Below are 26,493 nucleotides of genomic sequence, written 5' to 3' on the forward strand. Positions count from 1 at the left end.
TGTAAAGTGATAGTTACCATATCTCTGTCTCGCGAGTCCATGCTTCTTTTAATACATGACAATATCCTGCTGGCCATGGAAGCCGCTGAATAACATTGCATGCTGTTATTTAGCCTGGGATCTACAAGTACTCCCACATTCTCCTCTCCTAGTTTTACTTCCTGCAGAACATATGCTGCCCATGTATTATTATTGACTAAGTACATAACCTTAAATTGATCCATATTGAACCTCTTCTGCCAAGTGGACTCGCAAACACTCACTTTGTCCAAGTCAGTTTGAGACTACTAAAATCTCAAAATAAAAATATAATGTAGATGCTTAAATAGGACCTGTCAAACTTTACATATAGCTACACAGTCTCAAAAAAATATTACAATTGTAAGACCCACAGTTGTGTTTTAGAGCTTTTCCTGGTTTTGGTTTACAAACGCTGATGAAACAGTGCCGTAAATACTGAGCTGTGAATAAGCCCTGCAGGAAAGCTGTCACATGCGGACATCACCATGCAGTGACCCTTCACTCCTCAGATTTTTGCTTGAAAAAGGCTTAATCTAGCTGAAACGTTGCTGAAAACAATCTATATCCACAGGGGTCATGTTTTCCTTTTCTTTTTCTTGTTTTTTTACTGAAACAATTTGTATCCACAAGGGTCGTGTTTTCTTTTTCTTTAACTTAGTTTTTTTGCCTTATGCTGCATAGGACAATAAAATTTCAGTTTGAGTGCATCAACATCTTTTTGTGTCAGTGAGCACCCCTTAATCATTGGACACATTTAAAATGGTGTTATGGATCAGGATTACATCAGAAGACTGATGTATAGTTTTGTACATGAAGATTCAATATAACTTGTATCTCATTTATTGATATCCCTTTTTGTGAATTGGTGGTCCTGTTTTGTAACTATTCAGAATGTCAGGTACTGAATAGGAACACCAACTGGATAATAAGCACAGAAAAAGGAGGGATTTTTATGAATAAAAATACATTTGTTTCCTACAAAACTGCTAAGCTGCACCTGTCTATATCATGGTGCCCACAGATTGGCACTGCACGCAATTAAAATGAATACATATGTGTCAAACTAAACCATACATACTGGATACTGACTTGCTACATGTTCAAATTACAGAGAACATACATAGAGAGTTAGATCAGGTTCTTCAGGACTCCTCTGCCATTAAATATGAAGACAGGAAGAGACTTCCTTACACCAATGCAGTGATTCATGAAATTCAACGTTTTGGAAATATTGCAGCTACTGGAACCATGAGAAGCAGCATAAAGGACATTACTCTTGATGGTTATTCTATAAAAAAGGTAAGTCAAAAGGTGAGGTAATACTGAAACCTATCAGTAGCAGATATATTTAGTATCTCCGTGGAAGCCATGAATCTAAGGTATGAAGGTGTCAGAGAAAAATTGTAAAATCCATAAAGACATCTCCAGAGAGGAGACATATCACCCTCACAATGAACATATGGGATTAATTATAATTGTGGAAGTGAGAAAGAGATGACCCTTCAAGCGCTATTGAAATAGGACCTCTTGCCATGAACAGGTAATTACCACAGGGGATTTGATGAGTCAACGAGTCGAGGAATTGTGCACTGTTCAAAAGATTTATCTCAGACTTTCTGGAGACAGTGATCAGTGATAAATATAGGAGTTTGTATTGATTCAATATTTATGAGAGATATATTTTTGGTGTTGTAGCAAAGGGACGAACATAATGCGTTCACTCACATTACCGTAAGGTTGGGTGAACGCCTCCAACTTAAGATAGAACAGATGAATGATGCTATCCATGCCATGTTTCATCTCTATAGAAAAGTAAAATCTTGATAGGAAACATGACAATGATATCTTCCGCCTGGGACCTCAAGGGGTGAAGATATAAAAGTTGGGGATCTCATAAGCTTCTAAAATACCTAGCACATCCCATGACCAGCCCTCATTGAGCTCACCAAGGGGAGGTATGTGAGCGTAGCCATGATCTAATAAAAATCAGACTTTGGGTTTTTGTCTTTTATCAGTCCTGTAAGGTACAGCTTGCTGTGGTTCTGTCCATTCTCTTAAGGAGTACCTCCCTTCATTAAACTCTGAGCCATTTCACTGACACAGGTGTAATGCTTTTCTTTTGTTATCCCTTTCATTTTATGTGATTGTATGTACTTTATTGTTTTGTTCCCATTTTGTAACATCTTTTTATATTTTTTAGAAATACTGCCTACTTTTTCTGATTAAATATATAAAATGTAATAGCTCTGTTCCTCTTGCTCAGTAAATCTCATCCCCGATCCATACACTACCTGTAACAAGTGTCCAATCGGCCTGTGTAAGCGATTGGTGGTGCCAGCTAGAAGTTCCTTTTGTTATTGTGGAGTTGGCAGTTTTCATATATATATTCCATGTGTTGGAATTGAGGTGTATATACCATACCAAAAGCTGCAGCCACGTCCATCACTCGTCAGTCAATTTTGTAATTGTCATGACGATTGATGGCAGCAGAGTTGCGTCCCCTGACAAAGTGGTGGGATCTGCATGATCCCTCCGGTGTTCCCCTGACAAATTGGTGGCAGTAGTGTGATCTGCCCGATTCCCTCTGCTGTTCTTCCTGACAAATTGGTGGGATCTGTGCGATTCCCCTTGCCGTTCTCCCTGACAAATCAGTGGCAACCGTGGGATCTGTATGATCTCTCCGGTGTTCCCCTGATAGAAGGTAAAGACAATTCCGGTTTTGGACTTTGATAACTGAAATAATGATCCTTGATCCAATAATCTAAAGGAGTGATTTTTAGTTCACAACGTGTTTCCACACCAGACTGGAGTATTTCTCAAGTGTAAAATCCAACTGTACTGAGTACTGTACAATTGGTATAGTTGGTTTTTACACTTAAGAAAGAGTCAGTCCAGTGTGAAACGCGTTGTGGTATAAAAACCGCTCCTTTAGATTATTGGATCAAGGATCTTCATTTTGGTTAGCAAAGCCCAAACCACGAATTGTCTTTTCCTTCAAAAATCCTGGGTGAGATCATCCTGCTTCACCTTTGTCTGCATGCGATCACTTCCTATGCTTCCTGTACTTACCAAAATTCGGCACGCGCTTTCAGAGCTGTGTAACTGCAGGGCGTGCCTCATGTATGCTGTGCACACCTGAGGGACTATTTTTTATGATACATGGAACTGCCCCCTCTTTGATGACAGCTCTGGCTTCAAATGGCCAGAAAAGAGTGGAGATGGATGGAAAGCAAGTAGGTGGGAAGGTGTATGGTAAATTATTGGCCCCGCTGTGATGCACCGAGCACCTGTACTTGGTTTGAACAGTCATTTTGTGCTTACAGTCCCTTTAAAACTAGTAGCTTATTAAGGGTATTGCCTTGGGAATCCATTCATAGGGTCAAGACATTTGACATGGTAATTTTTTTGCCTCTGCCCCTTTTTTTCTAGTAATAAAAATATTTCAAAGCATTATTAGATGTCTAGTTGATTCATGTAAATTTTTCTTGATTTTTTTTTGTACGTTATTACTGTGTTAAGATTAAACTGCACTTATATTGATGACAGATCCAAAGGATACGTCATGAATTGTTCAGTCCCGGTCAGGAGGATATTATAATGTATGTAAATTGAAAGATACACTATAAGTAATATGTATTTTCTGGCTTCTCTTATTGTTTCAGGGCATGCATATTTTACCCAATCTAGACTCTGTGTTACATGACCCCGTGTGCTGGGATAAGCCTGATAAGTTCAACCCTGAACATTTCTTAGACAAAGCTGGAAACTTTAAATCTAATGAGGCTTTCCTGCCATTTTCTGCTGGTGAGTTCACAAATGTCTCATACATTGGTATTCCTGCTATTCTTTGTATTATGCTGCTTGCAAGTACTTTCCGTTTCAGGAAAGCATCCACTATGTATTTCCTTTAAGTAGAAGGCTTTTCGGTCTCTTTCGTCCCGCTACATTTAGCCCAACTTGGGTCTCTCCCTAAGGTGGCTAGCATTTATGTACATCATACATTTCAGAACTAGCAATTGCCCTTGAATTTCTATTGGACAGACTTCTGAAAGTGCTTGAGTTATTGTGAGCACAGATGCAGTCTCTAAAATAGGATGTGCGCATTTGTGCAAACAGGATGTTGATGTTTTCATTATTATTTTTCCAAAAAAAACCAGTTTGTTGGCATTTAGCAGTAGGCCTCTTTAAATAGCAGCAAAAATTATGAGATTTCAAAAACTCATGCACACACATATTTGAAATCTGCACCACACTGCACACTTTGGCCATTTTCTGCTTTTTCGTTTTCATTTTTCTTTTTCCTTCTTCCCAGAGCCATGACTTTTTTTTCCGTCAATATAGTTATATGAGGTCTTATTTTTTGTGTGACAAGTTGTACTTTTAAATGACACTTTTCATTCTACCACATAGTGCACTGGAAAGCGGGAAAAAAATTCCAAACAGGTTAAGGCCGGTTTCACACGTCCAGATAATCCAAGTACCGTATAAAATCTGTACTGGAGTTATCTGTGTCCTTGTGCTCACGTGGCACATCAGTGTGGCACACGTGCGGCACACGTGTGCCGCCCGTGTGCCCACTGGGTACCACACGCACCGTGCAGGAGACCGCGCTAAAGTTTAGCGCTGTCCCCTGCATCGTGCTGAATCCGCGATTCATATCTTCCCTGCAGCAGCGTTTGCTGCAGAGAAAATATGAATAATAGTGTTTAAAATAAAGATCTATGTATCCCCCGCCCTCCCACTTCCTGTGCGCCCCGCTGTTCTGAAAATACTCACCCGCCTCCCTCGTTGGCCGGCGCTGCTTTCTGGTCTGGCCGCATCTTCTCCTGTATGCGGTCACGTGGGGCCGCCGATTACAGTAATGAATATGCGGCTCTCCAGCGACCAAACAGCGACGCTGCAGCAATCGACATCGTTGTCGGTATCGCTGCAGCGTCGCTGAGTGTGAAGGTACCTTAAGTCGGATCTTACAGGCACAGTCAGTAACTCACTAACAGGTCTCATGCACTGCAGTACACGAGTACTGTAATACATGAGACCAGTGATCAAAGTAAAAAATATACATTTCCCACAGTGAGACTAAGTGAATAAGTTAAATAAAAAATGCAAAAAAGAAAAAAGTGAGAAAAAATCACAAAAAAAGATTTGCCACTAAAAACACAGCCTGTGTCATAAAATTCAAATGTAAAAAAGTTGTACACATAATTGGTATTGCCATGTCCGGAAAAACTCAATCGATAAAACTGTTACGTTATTTATTCCAAACAGCAAACACTGTAAAAAAAAAACTAAAAAACATGCCAAAAATTTTGCTTTTTCTTCATACTGACACACAAAAAAATTGAATAAAATGCAATCAAAGAGATTAATTTTTGTTAAATATTATTTTTAGTCTGTAAAAGTAGCAAAACGTAACAAAAAGATACTGTATAAATCTGGTATCCCTGTAAACGTAATGACCCAACGAACAAATCAGTCTTATTAGTTTTACTGTTGAATGAACTGCAACAAAATTATAAAAACAATAATAGAATTGCTGATTTTTGTTCATCCTGTGTCTGAAACACCTCAATAAAAAGCTATCATAAAATATTATGTGCCCCAAAATGGTACCCGAAAAATCTCCAATTTGTCACGCAAAAAATAAGCCCTCATACAGTTCAGTTCACCAAAAAAACAATAAAATACCGCTCTCAAAATATTAATCACATGTCCCAACGACAATAACATTATGTTGCTAAACTCTTAGTAAACTAACCATTATCCCAAAAAATCAAATTCATCACAGGATATAAAGAGATTGTAGTGCAGTGGGGTTGGTGCAGTGTGACAGATAGACAGGGACCACAAGAAAGTTCACAGCAAACGTGTTTAATGTCCAAAAACTCACACAGTGCACAGCACATGGTTTCCTCCGGATTGCAGCCAGAGCGTCACAACAGCCTGTATAGTTGCCGAGGGCGACTGCACCACCGTATCACGCTGCGGGGTACTAGGCATTCACTGCTCTGGGCTCTGTGTTACCTCATACAGGCTGAACACTCCAGAGCCACCTGCTCTGCTACTTGCAAACAAACACTCACACACCCAAACCCTTGCTGCAGGTTTTTTTTAAACGGGAATCTGTGGCTATGGGCCACTTGCACGACTCGGCCTGGAGGAAATGTACTGCCCTACTACCTTCCTGTAGTCCGTTTAAAAAATAAAATCCCATAATGGGTTTTCTAGAACAATGCCCTGGCCAAATAGCTTGACCAGGTCCATGCTTACTTTTATTTTGCCTTGTGACTCACAGGCGTCCTGCTGTGACCACAAGGCACTCCAGTGGGTCTAATAGTAACATAGTAACATAGTAACATAGTTAGTAAGGCCGAAAAAAGACATTTGTCCATCCAGTTCAGCCTATATTCCATCATAATAAATCCCCAGATCTACGTCCTTCTACAGGACTCCGTCCGCATCCTGGGGGATACATATTGACCCTCGCATATGATCCCCCTCCCTGCCTCACAAGATATAAGCTAAATCATTAAAAACATATTCTTTATTGAAACAAACACATAAAGTGGAATAAAAAAGACAGGACAAGAAGCCTCCAAATGTTGAAGAACAGAGGCCATAAATCAAAAAAGTCCAAATCAGTAAGTTGAACATATAAGATTGATAAACCCATATATGACAAAAACCAAAAGCATACTATAAAAGTGCTAGAGCATACGTAAGTGCAATAGTATGTTGAGACAGACATGCATTTAAGTTCAAACGACTAACTGTGCCAGGGTAATGCAATGTCCCATAAAAGTGCCAGTAATAAATACTGCCCATTGATGCTGACATCCGACATGTTATTGATGCTGACATCTGGTAAGCCTATGGATGTTAACTAGAGATGAGCGGTGTTCGAGTCGAACTGTTCGCCAATTTCAAATTCGAGCTGTTTTGGGCGGTGTTCGAGTCGTTCGTCGAACTCGAACAATTTGCTTAAAATTCGGCTGTTCGAGTTACTGTTCGATAACTGTTCGTTCACCAAAAGCCTAACTTGATTTGCACATTAAAACTGTTTATCATTGTTAATAGACTGTTTCAGTGTATAGTGGGCAGGGGGGGGATAGATCTGTCCTGAAATAATGCCAATCTCCATTTTTTTTCCTTTCCCGCATTTACAGTGGGGCGGTGCAGTCTCTCAGCCTATCAGCAGTGCACACACACACAGCAATGTGCATGTGATGCACACAAGCAAGGGCATGTGTCATTGGCTGTGTATGTCACATGTCCTTGCCCTATAAGAACCAGCCATTTTTCCTGTCGCCACCATTTCCTCACTGCTGCAGCTTAGTGTTAGATGGCACCGCTGCTGCTGTGGGTGCTATACAGACTAATAGTGTTTTTTTTGGAGCGAATTGTCAGAGAGATAGGTTTAGGGAGTCGGGAGGAGTCGGGACTAGTTGTAATATCAGCCCTTTTCAGGGTAGGTTACAGCAGTTCATAGCACTTCTTCCTTTCTCAATCTAACCCCTTGGCTCTGGGTTGTCCACTCTCCCTCCAGCTCTCTCCTTCTCACGGGTGGACTACCGCATGTATTCACACTGTGGCGAATCTTTTGGGCCCAGGCATAAGAAGTCATAGAGGTAATGGATAATATGTGCCCCTTTAGAAACGTCCATGATGACCCATTCGAGGAAGCAACTAAACGCCTCAAATAGTGAGCAGGATATGGAGCACCCCATGGGCAAACAGCTATCTATGTAGTATGCTCCTTCACTGAAGCAGCCCAATGGGAGGACACTATTCGGAGGCACAGGTAGTCACCGGAATGCCCCCTCAATGTCTGTTTTGGCCATTAGGGTGCCCCTTCCCAACTTCTTGACCGGCATGATTGCCTCGTCAAAGGAGGTACAGTACATAGTACTGTACTTGGTTCCGCGTCGATGTTGTCGTTTACTGACCTGCCCCTTGGATATGACAAATGGTGGATTAGTCTGAATGTATTGGGTTCCTTTTTTGGCACGACTCACAACGGGGATACCACGAAATCTTCTAAGAAAAATGTTCTGAATGGACCCACCGCCATTCTACCTAAAAATATTTCTTTTTAAATTTTTTTGTCATGACGGCTGGGTGTTGGTAGGGTGATTTTAGATTTTTACTCCAGCCTTTCTTGATTTTAGAAGGGCATGACATGCCTATATCTGTGTCTCCTCCTCCTTTTACTCCTCCACCTTTTTTCTTTTCGCATGACTATATGTAGTTGTGACTTTTCCATGTGTTTGTTGTGTCTTCTGAGCAGTTTGTCAGCTTTTGGACACCTTTTAAGGTGTTTTCTAAGTGTTTTGTATGTGTTTGTATGTGTTTGTGTTTGCCTGCCATTGGTTTCAATGGGGGGTGGCTCAACACTAATCTTAACATAAGTCGGACGCCCAAGGCAGCAAAATGATGGGACAATATAAAGATAAGCAAAAGTACTTACATATAAATGCTGCCAATGGAATATACTGTGCTTTGTGTCTCCAACCACCCCGATGCCGAAGAATTGTATTATGCTAGCACAGATAGTCCTTTGAACTCAAATACATGTCTATCTCGACATACTATTGCACAACAATTTGTGTTCCAAAATTCAAATGGTGCTCCTTCCCTACCGAGCCCTGTCGTTTTGTCCAAATAGAGATTTCTGACCACATGTGGGGGGTCAGAGCACTCAGAAGAAACTGGGTAACAAATGTTTGGGTCCATTTTCTCATTCTATTCCTTGTAAAAGTGAATAAAATTGGGGATTTTTTTAAAATTCCACTTTGCATTAATTCCTGTGTAGCACGTGAAGGGTTAAAAAATATCCTGACTGAAGTGTTTGAGGGGTGCGATTTTTAAGATGGTACAACTTTTGTGGAATATTTACAAGTATATCTGAAAAGATCGCTAAAGAAACAGGTTTTGAAAAAATGAGAAATTGCTGCTAAACTTTTAACCCTTCTAACATCCTACCAAAATAAAATTAGGCTTGAAAAATGATGCAGATTTAAAGTAGACATGTAGGAAATGCTATTAATTACTTAGTACACCATGACTAACTGCTTTAAGGATATAGATATTGAAAGTTTGAAAATTGCGAATTTTTCTACCAAATTATTTTGACGAATAAATGCAAAACATATTGACCTACATTTACCACCAACATAAAAGTGCTATGTGTCCAGAAAAAAACAATCTCAGAATCAGCGGGATCCGATGAAGCGCTCCAGAGTTATTAACACACGAAGAGACAGTGGTCAGATTTAAAAAATTTGGTCTGGCCATGAAGGTCAAAATTGGCTAGGTCAATGAAGGGGTTAAGTACGTCTTTGATATCTCTTAATAAATATAAATATTGCATTTTTTACAGGGCACCGAGTATGTCTGGGAGAAAAATTAGCACGATTTGAATTGGTCATTTTCTTTATTACTCTAATGAGAGCATTCAGATTCCAACTTCCAAAAGGAGTGACAGAAGTTAATACAAAGTACATAGCAAAAATGACATTACAGCCTCAACCTTTTAAAGTGTGTGTAATGCAAAGATGACATCCCAACTGTCCTCGATGTGAAAAAGAAAAATAACAGAAAAAGAAGAAAAAAACAACATCCAGTACATTTATAAATATATTGCCGATCTTTAATTGTAACAATGAGTTACAATCGGTAATGAGGGCAGCATTCACAATGATTTTGAAGACTTCTGAGCTGTAATCCTAAACAATCCTTGCTATATTTGCAAAGTATTTTACATAATGACTTATTGTTTAAATCATTTTTATGGTAAATGTTTTTATACAAATTTTGATAATTATCTTTAATTTTCCATATTTGTATCTATATAAATAAAAAGAAGAAATCTTGCCCTTTTCACGCTGGCCACTAATAATAGACTGACATAGCCCGTTCTTTACAGAAAACGTTTCAGGATTAAAATGATAAATAGCACCTCTATATACAGTAGGTAACACAGGATCTACCCATCACAATAGATGAGGTCACTGCTCCCCTCCTCCTCCTCATGTACAATGACTGATAACACCTCTATATACAGTAGGTAACACAGGGTCCACCATTCACAATAGATGATGTCACAGCTCACCTCCTCCTCCTCATGTACAATGACTGATGATAACACCTCTATATACAGTAGGTAACATAGGATCTACCCATCACAATAGATGATGTCACAGCTCACCTCCTCCTCCTCATGTACAATGAGTGATAACACCTCTATATAAAGTAGGTAACACAGGATCTACCCATCACAATAGATGATGTCACAGCTCACCTCCTCCTCCTGTACAATGACTGATAACACCTCTATATACAGTAGGTAATACAGGATCTACCCATCACAATAGATGATGTCACAGCTCACCTCCTCCTCCTGTACAATGACTGATAACATCTCTATATACAGTAGGTAACACAGGATCTACCCATCACAATAGATGATGTCACAGCTCACCTCCTCCTCATGTACAATGACTGATAACACCTCTATATACAGTAGGTAACACAGGATCCACCATTCACAATAGATGATGTCACAGCTCACCTCCTCCTCCTCATGTACAATGACTGATAACACCTCTATATACAGTAGGTAACACAGGATCTACCCATCACAATAGATGATGTCACAGCGCACCTCCTCCTCCTCCTGTACAATGACTGATAACACCTCTATATACAGTAGGTAACACAGGATCTACCCATCACAATAGATGCCAAGCAGGATACCGAGTGCATATTAACAGAAATCTGGGAAAAAGAGAACTAGTATATATGGTGGTCCCCCAGACTTTATATAGTAGCTCCAAATACTAGATTTGAAAAAAGAGGAGAAACGGGAGGATATAGTAAATGTATAAAACGAACAATCTTTATTAATACAAAAAGATTAAAAGAGCTATAGGACATCAATAAGCGTAACAATGTATACCATGACATAACATGAAAAGGGGGAAAAAAACACCCCACATCCCGCCACCTCAACGTGGGGTAATTAGATGGTCGTAATGCAGCAATAAACGGTGAGCACCTATGCAGGTAGGTATATAGAGATAAAATAGGGTCACAGTAGTAGCTAGGTCTCACCAAAAAGGCGAGGGCCAAATGTGCACTGGCACTGAAAGGAAACCCCTGCAGCGGTGGTGGTGCCTGACTCATAAGTGGCTAACCGTGTGCAGAGCCTAGCAACATGTCTATAGTGACATCCATGGCGATCCCTATCACACCAATAGGAACAAAAGCGTACCATATAGTAAAAGTAATATGGTGTGAGAGGGAGTCACCGCTGCGCTAGTACCTAATGCAGAGTGCACAGCCAGTGTGCATGAGTGACCAAGACGGCCCCAATACCAGCGGTACAAATAACATAGTATGCTCACCTAATGCCCGTGGGGGGAGAGAGATGAGGGGGTCCCACCGGTGAGTACGCCCCAGGATCTACCCATCACAATAGATGATGTCACAGCTCACCTCCTCCTCCTCATGTACAATGAGTGATAACATCTCTATATACAGTAGGTAACACAGGATCTACCCATCACAATAGATGATGTCACAGCTCACCTCTTCCTCCTGTACAATGACTGATAACACCTCTATATACAGTAGGTAATACAGGATTTACCCATCGCAATAGATGATGTCACAGCTCACCTCCTCCTCCTGTACAATGACTGATAACACCTCTATATACAGTAGGTAACACAGGATCTACCCATCACAATAGATGATGTCACAGCTCACCTCCTCCTCCTGTACAATGACTAATAACACCTCTATATACAGTAGGTAACACAGGATCTACCCATCACAATAGATGATGTCACAGCTCACCTCCTCCTCATGTACAATGACTGATAACACCTCTACATTCAGTAGGTAACACAGGATCTACCCATCACAATAGATGATGTCACAGCTCACCTCCTCCTCATGTACAATGACTGATAACACCTCTATATACAGTAGGTAACACAGGATCCATCCATCACAATAGATGATGTCACAGCTCACCTCCTCCTCCTGTACAATGACTGATAGCATCTCTATATACAGTAGGTAACACAGGATCTACCCATCACAATAGATGATGTCACAGCTCACCTCTTCCTCATGTACAATGACTGATAACATCTCTATATACAGTAGGTAACACAGGATCTACCCATCACAATAGATGATGCCACAGCTCACCTCCTCCTCATGTACAATGACTGATAACACCTCTATATACAGTAGGTAACACAGGATCCATCCATCACAATAGATGATGTCACAGCTCACCTCCTCCTCCTGTACAATGACTGATAGCATCTCTATATACAGTAGGTAACACAGGATCTACCCATCACAATAGATGATGTCACAGCTCACCTCTTCCTCATGTACAATGACTGATAACATCGCTATATACAGTAGGTAACACAGGATCTACCCATCACAATAGATGATGTCACAGCTCACCTCCTCCTCCTCATGTACAATGACTGATAATACCTCTATATACAGTAGGTAACACAGGATCTACCCATCACAATAGATGATGTCACAGCTCACCTCCTCCTCCTCATGTACAATGACTGATAATACCTCTATATACAGTAGGTAACACAGGATCCATCCATCACAATAGGTGATCTCAAATCACATGACCTTTGCCCAGATTAGCTATATGAAAACTCGACATTCAAATGGATGAAGTGAAGCAAATAAAATATTTATTCATGCAGTCCAATATATCCAGAAAATTAATCCAGAATTTTTAAAGTTTTGGCCCGAAACCCGGGCGCTCAAAAGAATGGTGCTGCATGGAATGTAGAACAATTGTGTGTGAAGAATATTACATTACAAAACAAAAAAACAAAACAGATTTAACTGTGCTAAAGTGGTTCAAAGTATAATTGTCATGGCTAATGGTAATATAGAGAATTATATATAAAAGGTATAAGTAATACTACAATACAACCTATTGTGATCATTTGCCCAGATTAGAGAACGCCTAGAAAACTCACATGTAGAAGTCGATTAGCTAGAGAAATTCCAAAAATGGATTCAGAAGATTGCTACATGTCGCCATTTTCCGAAAAATTTTATTTATCCATTGAGTGAACTGTGTGGGGGCATATTTTTTTTGCTTAATTTCTTAAAGGCAATCTGTCAGCAGGGTTTTGCTACCTTATCTGAGAGCAGCATAATAAAGGCAAAGACAAGCTGAATCCAAGGATGTATCACTTAGTTTACTGGGTGCAGCAGTTCTGACACAATCAGAGGTTTTAGATTTAGCAATGCAGCAGAGCTGAGAAAGCAAATCCCGCCTCCACCAGCCTTTCTCTATAGCTGTTTATCACAGAAGGGAGCAGGTCAGACCAGGGCTCACATGGCCAGATAGTCACAGCAATGTTAATCACAAGGTAATTAGACCTTCAGCATGAGAAAACAACACCACACAACCAGACATGTGACATATCGTTGAGTGTTTAAACCCCTACCTCATGCTGTTCTCAGCTTACATAGCGAAACCCTGCTGACAGATTCCCTTTAATCCCCTAATTTTGACTTGTGATCTATGACAAGAATTCCAAGATGGCAGCACCAGGGACTATCAGGAGGCCCCCGGCTGCCAAAATAAACCATCAGTGCTATGCCATTTAAACACAGCTGTGAGATATTAACAATGGCATTTAAATAGTTAACAGCAGTGATCAGAACTCAGCTCCGGCTTCTGCTGTTGGACACAGATGCCAGCCAGCTATGTAATATAGCCAGCATCTACCGCATATAGAGAGAGCTCAGCTTCTGCGCCCCCTCCACATGTGGGTACCTCCCTTAATGCATTAAGGAATTAAACAATAATTAGTATTGGCAGATTAAAAGGCAATATTTAACACAAGTTTAGTTTATATGTGAAGGACAAAAAACACAATAGTATTGAAACACTAACAAGAGGAAGTGAATAAACCACCCCCAAAGAGTATAATCCTTGATGAGAATCAAAAAATCAAAAAGACTACTGGATACCAAATCAAAAACCGGGACAGAATGTTGCTAATAAGATACACAGTGTATAAATTATACAGTACGTCAATTAAGTATATTACAATATAATCCCGTAATAATAATGAATAATTGATAGCACACAGCTAAGAAAACTTCAAAGTGCAAAAGAACACATGCGTGTTACTACCAAAATACAGATCGAATGTGACCTCAACGTAGAAATAAAATAAATAATGTACAGTGGGTACGGAAAGTATTCAGACCTTTACATTTTTCACTCTTTGCTTGATTGCAGCCATTTGGTACATTCAAAAAAGTATTTTTTTCTCACTAATGTAGACTTTGCACCCCATCTTGACTGAAAAAAAAACAGAAATGTAGTCATTTTTGCAAATTTATTAAAAAAGAAAAACTGAAATATCACATGGTCATATGTATTCAGACCCTTTGCTCAGTATTGAGTAGAAGCCCCCTTTTGAGCTAGTACAGCCATGAGTCTTCTTGGGAATGATGCAACAAGTTTTTCACACCTGGATTTGGGGATCCTCTGCCATTCTTCCTTGCAGATCCTCTCCAGATCCGTCAGGTTGGATGGTGAACATTGGTGGACAGCCATTTTAAGGTCTCTCCAGAGATGCTAAATTGGGTTTAGGTCAGGGCTCTGGCTCGGCCAGTCAAAAATGGTCACATAGTTGTTCTCAAGCCACTCCTTTGTTATTTTAGCTGTGTGCTTAGGGTCATTGTCTTGTTGGAAGGTGAACCTTCAGCCAAGTCTGTGGTCCAGAGCACTGTGGAAGAGGTTTTCATCTAGGATATCTCTGTACTTGGAAGCATTCATGCTTCCTTCAATGACAACCAGTTGTCCTGTCCCTGCAGCTGAAAAACACCCCCATAGCATGATGCTGCCACCACCATGTTTCACTGTTGGGATTGTATTGATCAGGTGATGAGCAGTGCCTGGTTTTCTCCACACATACCGCTTAGAATTATCACCAAACACACAGAATTTATGGGGAGGGTTCGGGGTGGGTTCCAAGGAAGGGAATTGTTGTTAGAATTGCTATTATTGTATGTCTGTTTTGTTATCTGATGAAAAACTTAATAAACAGAATTAAAAAAAAAAAAAAAAAAAAGAATTATCACCAAAATGGTCTATCTTTGTCTCATGAGACCAGAGAATCTTATTTCTCATAGTCTGGGAGTCCTTCGTGTGTTTTTTTTTTTAGCAAACTCTATGTGGGCTTTCATATGTCTTGCACTGAAGAGAGGCTTCCTTCAGGCCACTTTGCCATAAAGGCCCGACTGGTGGAGGGCTGCAGTGATAGTTGACTTTGTGAAACTTTTTCCCATCTCCCTACTGCATCTCTGGAGCTCAGCCACAGTGATCTTGGGCTTCTTCGTTACCTCTCTCACCACAGCTCTTCTCCCACGATTGCTCAGTTTGACTGGACAGCCAGGTCTAGGGTTTGGTGGCCCCAAACTTCTTCCATTTAAGGATTATGGAGGCCACTGTGCCCTTAGGAACCTTCAGTACTGCAGAAATTATGTTGTAACCTTGGCCAGATCTGTGTGTTGCCACAATTCTGTCTGAGCTCCATGGCCAGTTCCTTTGACCTCATGATTCTCATTTGGTTTGACATGCACTGTGAGCTGTGAGGTCTTATATAGACAGGTGTGTGCCTTTCCAAATCAAGTCCTATCAGTTTAAACACAGCTGGACCCCAATGAAGGAGTAGAACAATCTCAAGGAGGATCAAAAGGAAATGGACAACATGTGACTTAAATGTGAGTGTCTGAGCAAAGGGTCTGAATACTTATGAACATGTGATATTTCAGTTTTTCTTTTTTTATTACATTTGCAAAAAGTTCTACGTTTCAGTTTTTTTTAGTCAAGATGGGGTGCAGAGTGTGCATTAATGTGAAAAAAATGAACATTTTTGAATTTGCCAAATGGCTGCAATGAAACGAAGAGTTAAACATTTAAAGGGGTCAGAATACTTTCTGTACTCACTATATGTGTCATTGGCACTGCAAGGAGAAGCACACTCTGTTAGCAACATGAGAAAATAAAGTGCGATGTGCTAGCCAGCAGAAAACATGGCATACATCCCAAAGTAAAAGATGGCTTTGGGCAAGCCTAGTCAAATGAAGCATATAGTAAGGGGATAAACTTACTCATTATGACATGGCAAGAAGCTGTCCCCGCCACCCCAAGGCACGTTTTGTTTAGACTTCTTCAGGAGTCGCCTCATGAAGAAGTCTAAACGAAACATGCGCTGAGGCAGCAGGGGACAACTTGTTGCCATGTCATAATCAGTAAGGTTGGTTTCACATTTGCGTTTTTTTTTGCGTTTTTGCGCAAAAAAACGCAAAAAAAGCATGCGTTTTTTTCCCTATACTTAACATTTTTCTCTGCATGCGTTGTGTTGCAGAAATGCAACATGTAGTAATTTCTAGCGGCGTTATTTTGCCGCAAAAAAACGCATGCAAAAAAACATATTGATGTCTATGTAAACGCATGCGTTTTTAAGCACATGCGTTTGCATGCGTTTTTATAGAAAAACACAAGAATACACACTGATAAGCCACCCCCCAACCCTAACCCTAACCCTAAGGGATCCTAACCCTAAGGGTTAGGATTCCTAGGGTTAGGGTTAGGATCCCTAGGGTTAGGGTTAGGGCTAGGGTTAGGGTTTGTGTTAGGGTTAGAGTTTGGGTTAGGGTTAGTGTTACAGAACCCCCCAACACCAAGAATGTTATGCAGTATATTTATGTATAATAGTTTCCATGTGAAATGCATCAGTCCACAGGCTGCGCCCCTGGACAAGATATTCTCTTTCTGACCTCCCCCCACCTTTGTAATTCCCACAGTAAATAGCGGCAGGCTCCGGCCCCCTGCGGCTATTGTAATGTATGTCTGGCCAGCTGTTTTCCTATTGGCCTGCCCTGTGTATCTGTGTTTTATATTCTGTGTGCTGTAAATAAAGGGTGTTCTTAGACTGGAAATACCTGGAGAAGCAGTCAGCTTTTATATGCTCTCATGTAATCAAGAAATTCCTGCCAGCATCCTTCATTCAGAATCTAGCAAAAGCAGATTGGACCTCCTAAAACACAGGGTGGTACTAAAGAGGTACCCCAGCTTGGTAGACTCTGTTACACTGGTGGCAGACAGATGTGATATACCTTCTAAAGGAGGAAAGGAATGAATGGAAGACAACTACCAGAAGTTAAAGAGGACTACATTAAAAGATCTGGTGGAAGCCCGAGGGTTAATCGCCAGCAACAAAACAAAAGCGGATTTGATAGCAGCCATCATGGAACACGACAGTGCAGCGCCCCCCAATGTGAACATGGAGGAGACTGAATTCCAGAGGGAGGTAAAGAACAGACTGGCGTTCTATGGCCCAAACCCTGCAGTAGAGATCATACGAGAGGTGATGGCTGATGTGCGTACTGATCTGAAGGAAGAGATGGCTGAGCGGACCAGGATAGAGCTAACCAAGATGGAGATGGCAGAGCGGACCAAAGTGGAGCTGACCAAGATGGAGATGGCAGAGCGGAGAGAGGAGAGTCAGTGAGCAAGGGGAGCTCTGGCCTCCGCCCATGTACCTTCAACCGTAAGCCACAAAAAGATCCAGTATAATGCCTTCTGACAGTTGGGGGAGGCAGAGGAAGACATTGATGGCTTTCTGCAGGACTTTGAGCGGCAGTGTGCCCTTCATCAAGTGAAGCCGGAGGAACGGGTTCAGATTCTGGCCAGCAAGCTGACAGGCCGGGCAGCGGATGCCTATCGCACGGTACCCCATGAGGACTGTATGGACTTTGAGCAGATCAAAGAAGTGATCTTGGCCCGGTATGCGCTGACACCAGAGGCATACCGCCAAAAGTTCCGTGGACTTATAAAACGAGTAACCGATACCCACGCTGAATGGGCCTGTAAATTACGGCGGTCACTGCTACAGTGGGTACAAGGGAGCCAAGCAACCACTAAGGAAGACGTCCTCCAGCTCTTCTTGTTAGAACGATTCTTTAATGGACTAAACCCCGAGACACAGGAATGGCTTCAGGACAGGCGGCCAATGACTCTTGAGGAAGCCGCTCGTCTGGCCGATGAACATCATGATGCCAGGAGGCCTCAGTTTTCCGGATCAAAGATGGTCACTAGGGGTCCACCCATGGACCTGGAGGGCCCCAAACCACCGAAGATTGTAGGGGGACCAGCTAGAAACCCGGCCTACCACAGTTCCCCTGGGGCGCGATGCCACACCTGCCGTCAGCTGGGCCACCTGCAAAGACAATGTCCCAACCGGACTCAGCATACCCAGTGGCCAAAGGCGGGAACAGCTACCTTCCGCCGGGCCGCTGTACACTGCTACCAAGGCGAAGCTGACCTGGCATTAGAGGCTACAACTAACCAAGGGGTGGAAGACATGGAGGAAGTGCTGCATGGAGTAGACCCCGTGCAGGCAGCCCGGGCAGATAATCGACAACAGCATCGACAGGTCATGTGAGTTAATGGGAAACGCATGCAGGGACTAAGAGATTCCGGAGCAACTTTGACCCTTGTGAAGCCTCATCTCATCCAGGACCAAGAGAAGACGGACCGGACAGTGGCAGTCCGTGTAGCAGGGGGAGCCATACATCGACTGCCCACTGCCAGGATTCACCTGAACTGGGTAGTTGGGGATGGCCTTGTTGACGTCGGCTTGATGGAGGATTTGCCTGCAGACGTTTTGCTGGGAAATGACTTGGGGCCCATGTTGTCTGCCTTCTCAGTTGCCCCTCTGGCTGAGACATATCCTGTGACCACCCGGAGACAAGCTCGAGCTGCGGAGGCAGAATCACACTCAGAGGAGGCCCAGGTAAGACATCCCAGCCCTACACGTATTCCCATAGTCAGACACATTTCTTAGGCCACCCCAGATGAATTTAAGAGGGAGTTACTTGAGGATCCTTCATTGGAGGGATATCGTGGGAAGGCACAGGAGGGGAGAGGGGTACTGGAAGGGGGACAGTTTATATGGAAGCAGGGACTCCTCTACCGGATCACAGAGCAGCACCACACAGGGACGAGCTCCACTACAAAACAACAGCTGCTAGTTCCCAAGAAGTATAGGCAGGAGTTACTGCGAATCTCTCATGACATACCCTTGGCCGGGCACTTTGGCGTCAGTCGCGTTACCTAACATACTGGCAGACGGTGGCGGCTGCCTTGCTCCAGGTTTTCTCACGGGTTGGATTTTCCCGGGAGATTATCTTAGACCAGGGTACCTAGTTTACAGCAGAGGTGACCAACCAACTGTGGAAGCTGTGCGGCCTAAAGTCCATTAGAAGCGCCCCGTACCACCCGCAAACCAATGGGTTGTGTGAGCGCTTTAACGGGACGTTAAAACAACTCATTGGGATTTTTACCAGGACCTACAGGGACTGGGAGAAATTCTTGCCTCACCTCCTGTTTGCCTATTGAGAGGTGCCCCAAGAATCCACGGGGTTCTCCCCATTCGAACTGGTATACGGGAGACGGGTAAGGGGACCCCTAGACTTAGTGCTAGAACACTGGGAAGGGGAGGACACCATAGAAGGGGTACCTATTGTACCCTATGTGCTGGAATTCCGGGACCGCCTACAGGAGCTGACCCAGGCTGTACGTGGGAACATGCAGGTGGCCCAGCGGCGCCAGCGCGTATGGTACGATCGGAGGGCCAGAGAGCGCACCTTGGAAATAGGGCAGAAAGTCCTAGTGTTAGAGCCCACGAGGCAGAACAAGTTCCAAGCTGCATGGCAGGGGCCCTACTAGGTAGTGGGGAAAATAGCCGACACCACCTATAATGTCGCCGATTGTGACGACCCCAGGGTTATCCGCATGTTCCACGTGAATATGCTGAAGCCCTATCGGGAGCGCCCTGAAGAGGTAGTGGCCATCTGTGCACCTGAAGCAGAGGATTTAGCCGGACTTCCCTTGCCTGATGTCTTAGGGGAGAGGACTCAGTCTAAAACATGGGACCAGGTACACTGGGGTGAAGACTTAGGTCCCGGGGAGAGACAGCAGGCGGAGGAGTTGTTGAGGCAGCGACAGGATGTTTTCGGGGAAACCCGGGTACACTCACCTGGCACAACACAAGGTTGAGACCCAGGATCAGACCCCCCTGCGACAACCCCCCTTCCGCGTCCCTGAGTCTGTACAAGAGGGGATGCGACAAGAGATACAAGAGATGTTGCGTTTAGGGGTCATTGAAGAGTCAGATAGTCCCTGGGCATCCCCCGTAGTGTTAGTGCCCAAGAAGGATGGGACTACACGGTTTTGTGTAGACTATCATAAGCTCAATGAGAAAACAGTGACGGATGCATATCCCATGCCGCATGTGGATGACTTGTTAGACCGGCTGGCAGGGGCAAAGTATTTGACCACCATCGATCTATGCAAAGGCTACTGGCAGATTCCCCTTAGTCCTGATGCTATTCCCAAGTCAGCATTTGTCACCCCATTTGGCTTATTCCAGTTGTGAGTTATGCCATTCGGGATGAAGACTGCCCTGGCGACCTTCCAGAGGCTGGCTGATCGGCTTCTGAATAGTCTCCAGGACTATGCGTGTGCCTACCTGGATGACATTGCCATCTACAGTGCGACATGGGAAGAGCATCTAAATCACCTAGAGACAGTATTAGACAGGATCCACAAGGCCGGAATCACCCTGAACCCAAACAAGTGTCACGTGGGCAAAGCAGAGGTTCAGTATTTAAGGCATTGGGTGGGAAGTGGGAAACAGAGACCAGAACCAGCCAAGATTGAGGCCATAGCCAAATGGCCCACCCCACGCACTAAAACCCAGGTCATGGCGTTTCTAGGGACAGCGGGGTATTACAGGAAATTTGTTCCCAATTACAGCAGCGTAGCCAAGCCCCTCACTGATCTGACCCGTAAGAACCAACCCCGCCAGGTAACCTGGACCCCAGAGTGTGAGGAAGCCTTCCGCCAGCTAAAGGACGCCCTCACCAATACCCCTGTATTGACCGCACCCGATCCAACTAAACGTTTCCTTGTCCACACAGACACTTCTATGTTTGGATTGGGGGCAGTACTGAGCCAAGTCAGGCTGGACGGCCAAGAACACCCGGTAGCTTACCTGAGTCGGAAACTACTGCCCCCGTGAAGTGAGCTATGCGGCCATCGAGAAGGAGTGCCTGGCAATAGTATGGGCACTCAAAAAGTTACAACCATATTTGTATGGATGACAGTTTTCCCTCCTAACAGACCATAATCCCCTAGTCTGGCTTAATCGGGTCTCCGGAGACAACGTCAGATTACTGCGGTGGAGTTTAGTCCTACAACCTCTGGACTTCACCATCCACTACAGACCCGGCAAACAAAACGGTAACGCCGATGGACTAAGTCGAGAAACGGAACTTGTAGCAACCCCATAAACTTCAGTCATCCCCAAACCGATCCGTTCAGTATCAGACTGTGTATGCCGATCGCGTCGCTGAAAAGGGGAGCCGTGTTACAGAACCCCCCAGCACCAAGAATGTTATGCAGTATATGTATGTATAATAGTTTCTATGTGAAATGCATCAGTCCACCGGCTGCGCCCCTGGACAAGATATTCTCTTTCTGACCTCCCCCCACCTTTGTAATTCCCACAGTAAATAGCGGCAGGCTCCGGCCCCCTGCGGCTATTGTAATGTATGTCTGGCCAGCTGTTTTCCTATTAGCCTACCCTGTGTATCTGTGTTTTATATTCTGTGTGCTGTAAATAAAGGGTGTTCTTAGACTGGAAATACCTGGAGAAGCAGTCAGCTTTTATATGCTCTCATGTAATCAAGAAATTCCTGCCAGCGTCCTTCATTCAGAATCTAGCAAAAGCAGATTGGACCTCCTGAAACATGGGGTGGTACTGAAAGAGGTACCCCAGCTTGGTAGAGTCCGTTACAGTTAGAGTTTGGGTTAGGGTTTGTGTTAGAGTTTGGGTTAGAGTTTGGGTTAGGATCCCTAGGGTTAGGGCTAGGGTTTGTGTTAGGGTTAGAGTTTGGGTTAGGGTTAGAGTTTGGGTTAGGGTTTGTGTTAGGGTTAGAGTTTGGGTTAGAGTTTGTGTTAGGGTTAGGGTTTGGGTTAGAGTTTGGGTTAGGGTTAGAGTTTGGGTTAGGGTTAGAGTTTGGGTTAGGGTTTGTGTTAGGGTTAGAGTTTGGGTTAGTGTTAGAGTTTGGGTTAGAGTTTGGGTTAGGGTTTGTGTTAGGGTTAGAGTTTGGGTTAGAGTTTGTGTTAGGGTTAGAGTTTGGGTTAGGGTTTGTGTTAGGGTTTGAGTTAGGATCCCTAGGGTTACTAGGGATCCTAGCCCTAACCCTAGGTATTTCTGTTTATAGTGGGTTTTCTGGTCGATTTTGATGATTGGCAGCTGTCACACACTTCTCATCATGCGTTTCAAAAACGCAAACGCACAAAAAAAGCATGTAAACGCGTCAAAACACCAAGTTTGTGTTAAAACATGCAAAAACGCATGCGCCTAAAAAACGTAGCGTTTAAACGCGTTTTTCACCAAATGCGTTTGCATTTAAAACGCTGCGTTTTTAAATGCAAATGTGAAACCAGCCTAAGTTTCCCCCTTACTATATGCCATCTTTTACCTTGGGATGTATCCCATGTTTTCTGCTGGCTAGCACATTGCACTTTATTTTCTCATGCTGCTAATCGAGTGTGCTTCTCCTTGCACTGCCAAAGACACATACATTCAGTGCTACGTTGAGGTCACATTCTATCTGTATTTTGGTAGTAATACCCATGTACTCTTTTGCACTTTGAACTATTCTTAGCTGTGTGCTATCAATTATTCATTACGCAGGTCTACAAAAAAATATTTTTTGTAATCATCGCAGGTGACTTTGAACTTTTCTGAATCATCTTTTTGTCCTCATTTCAAAAATGTACATTGTTTTTCTGCAGCATGTATAGTTTCCATGGAGCTGCATCATTATTATAAGGTATAGGAAATATATTCATGACATTAAGAAAACAGTCATCTACATATCAGAAAAAAATGCTTCACCTTACCAAAGTTTTTATTGTTCCAAAATAATTTCACATGCAAAATAGAACCCAAAATCTGAGCAGAAATTAAAACTTCTTGACATTAGACTGTTGTTGATACAATGTTTCAGGGTTGTCCCTATATAACATCCAACAGTAATCTGCCATCATTGAGTCCTTCCAAAAACCCTGGTAGCGGTGTTCCATTACTTTAATGTCCTGGTGAAACCGCTGGCCTTGTTCATCGTTTACATCCCCAAGATTTTGAGGGAGGAAATCTAAATGTAAATGCAAAAAGTGGATTTTAAGAGACATGCGACATCCATGACACTGGTGTGCTCACACATCCACTTGAAGCTTTTCCCAGATCTCAATTCCTTATCCTTCAGAGTTCCTTCAAACACATCATCTCTCATAAGCTCTCTGATGTGAGGAACAACAAATACCCCTTCCTTCAGTTTTGCTGGAGAAATGCTGGAGAATTTGTGTGAAATGTACTGGAACCCTTGTGAATGTGTCTTTGCTATGGCTTTTACAAAGTTTTTAATCAATCCCATCTTTATATGTAGTGGAGGAAGAAAGATTTTTCTTGAAGCAACTAAAAGTATTATGCTGAACATTGTCTCTACCAGGAGCATTGATGTTTATCTGTCCCTAATCACGACAAACATAATGCTCTACTGTATTTCTACTGTCCCACAAACACAAGAAGAAACAATATTTTGTGAAACCTCCTTGCATTCCCATTATCAGACCAATCCCTTTCAAATCTCCACAGAATAATGGGAACAGCAAATGGCATAGCCACTTTCCTCATATTCAACCAGTCACGAAGACCATTTGAACAACTTGAGCATATCACCTGAGGCAGGGCTGCCACTAGAAATTTCGGGGCCCCATACTGGCAAAATTTTCGGGGCCCCCTTGAAACTCCGCCCAGGCTCCACCCCAGCCCCGCCTCCAGGCTCCACCCCACGAACTGTCCACAGTCCCACCACTCTCTCTTGGATAATCTCCACTTCTCACCTATCACACATTAACAGTTCCCATCACCAGATCACACATATAGCCGGCAGCTTTTGTTTTGGCCAAAAGATTTTTTAAGCCGCCACCACAACAAGGTAGACACTTTTGGCCGGGCCCTACTCTACTGTAACCTACTAAATATTTGTTAAAATATGCAATACAATTTAGGTATATTTTTATTTATTTTTCAATTTTTAAAATGACCTATAATACTACATACAAGGAACAAATACCACAACACTATGACCAGATGACATATTACCACCACAGTGATCGAATAATATAAAATACAAGGAACAAATACCGCTACACCATGACCAGACCACATATTACCTCCACATCATGACCAGACCACATATTACCAACAATGACTGAATACTACAATACTGATCAGTAATACAAAAAAAAACCACAATACTATCACAATCAGTGCCATTATGCACAGGAGATCTGTAATTAGTAAGCAGTGTCTGTGTACAGGTAATACAGTGATCACTGGTGACATTACACACAGGAGCTCTGTATATAATGTATAGATAATACAGTGATCACTGGTGACATTGTACACAGGACCTCTGTATATAGTATACAGTGTATAGTGTAAGTGTATAGGTAACACTGACTCACCAGTGACGTCTCTAGGTGAAGTCCTTCATCTTTCATCCAGCACAGACCGCCATCACTTTATCCAGCCAGGACTCGTCTCTGCAGGAAATAAAACAGTTATCTCGAGTTCCGCTTGTAGAACACATTACTTAATTTTCCCAACTTCTACACTACACCACATGAAGAAGGCAACATAGTATCACTCTACACAGTAACAGGACCGCCCCCCCATTTAAAACAGTATACTCAAAAAATAAAATAAATACATCACTGCAATAATAATATCCCTTAATTAGCCCCTATGGTAATATTCGCCATCCTGGCCACCGTGTGTCTCATTTCAGGCTCCAGCCATATGTTCTCTCATCCTGCCCTCATGAGTATCCATTCTACCCCATATGATCTCCCCATCCTGCCCCATCTGTCTCCATCGTATCCATCCTGCCCCATCTGTTTCCAATCCTGCACCATCTCTGTCCAGCACTCTGCCCCATCTCTGTCCAGCACTCTGCCCCATCTCTGTCCAGCACTCTGCCCCATCTCTGTCCAGCACTCTGCCCCATCTCTGTCCAGCACTCTGCCCAGCACTCTGCCCCATCTCTGTCCAGCACTCTGCCCCATCTCTGTCCAGCACTCTGCCCCATCTCTGTCCAGCACTCTTCCCAGCACTCTGCCCCATCTCTGTCCAGCACTCTGCCCCATCTCTGTCCAGCACTCTGCCCCATCTCTGTCCAGCACTCTGCCCCATCTCTGTCCAGCACTCTGCCCCGTGTCCAGCTTTCTGCCCCCCATGTGTCCAGCTTTCTGCCCCCCATGTGTCCAGCTTTCTGCCCCCCCCATGTCCAGCTTTCTGCCCCGCCCCCCCCGTCCAGCTTTCTGCCCCCCCCCCCCGTGTCCAGCTTTCTGCCCCCCCTGTGTCCAGCTTTCTGCCCCCCCCGTGTCCAGCTTTCTGCCCCCCCCGTGTCCAGCTTTACTGCCCCCTCTGTGTCCAGCTTTACTGCCCCCTCTGTGTCCAGCTTTACTGCCCCCTCTGTGTCCAGATTTACTGCCCCCTCTGTGTCCAGATTTACTGCCCCCTCTGTGTCCAGATTTACTGCCCCCTCTGTGTCCAGATTTACTGCCCCCTCTGTGTCCAGATTTACTGCCCCGTGTCCAGCTTTACTGCCCCCTGTGTCCAGCTTTACTGCCCCCTCTGTGTCCAGCCTTCTGCCCCCCCTGTGTCCAGCTTTACTGCCCCCCTGTGTCCAGCCTTCTGCCCCCCGTGTCCAGCTTTACTGCCCTTCTGTGTCCAGCGGCCTTCTGCCCCCCCCCCCCCCGTGTCCAGCTTTACTGCCCCCCTGTGTCCAGCGGCCTTCTGCCCCTTCTGTGTCCAGCTGCCTTCTGCCCCCTCTGTGTCCAGCTGCCTTCTGCCCCCGTGTCCAGCTGCCTTCTGCCCCCTCTGTGTCCAGCTGCCTTCTGCCCCCTCTGTGTCCAGCTGCCTTCTGCCCCCCTGTGTCCAGCTGCCTTCTGCCCCCTCTGTGTCCAGCTGCCTTCTGCCCCCCTGTGTCCAGCTGCCTTCTGCCCCCTCTGTGTCCAGCTGCCTTCTGCCCCCCTGTGTCCAGCTGCCTTCTGCCCCCTCTGTGTCCAGCTGCCTTCTGCCCCCTCTGTGTCCAGCTTTACTGCCCCCCCGTGTCCAGCGGCCTTCTGCCCCAGTGTCCAGCTGCCTTGTGCCCCCTCTGTGTCCAGCTGCCTTCTGCCCCCTCTGTGTCCAGCTTTACTGCCCCCCTGTGTCCAGCGGCCTTCTGCCCCCCTGTGTCCAG

At 43.8% G+C, this 26,493-nt stretch overlaps 1 protein-coding gene across 1 annotated transcript in view; it reads left to right on the top strand.

The window, feature by feature from the left end:
• LOC138657858 (cytochrome P450 2J4-like) overlaps positions 1-9,913 on the top strand; it is a 65,089-nt gene extending 55,176 nt beyond the window's left edge. The window contains exons 7-9 of the mRNA XM_069745481.1: positions 1,133-1,320; positions 3,684-3,825; positions 9,401-9,913. Of these exons, the coding sequence (XP_069601582.1) occupies positions 1,133-1,320; positions 3,684-3,825; positions 9,401-9,579 (509 nt within the window). The 3' untranslated portion in view covers positions 9,580-9,913. The remainder of the gene's footprint in view (positions 1-1,132; positions 1,321-3,683; positions 3,826-9,400) is intronic.
• Positions 9,914-26,493: the final 16,580 nt, after the last annotated feature.

This window comes from Ranitomeya imitator, chromosome 1, assembly GCF_032444005.1.
Source record: "Ranitomeya imitator isolate aRanImi1 chromosome 1, aRanImi1.pri, whole genome shotgun sequence".
NCBI classification, from domain to species: Eukaryota; Metazoa; Chordata; class Amphibia; order Anura; family Dendrobatidae; genus Ranitomeya; species Ranitomeya imitator.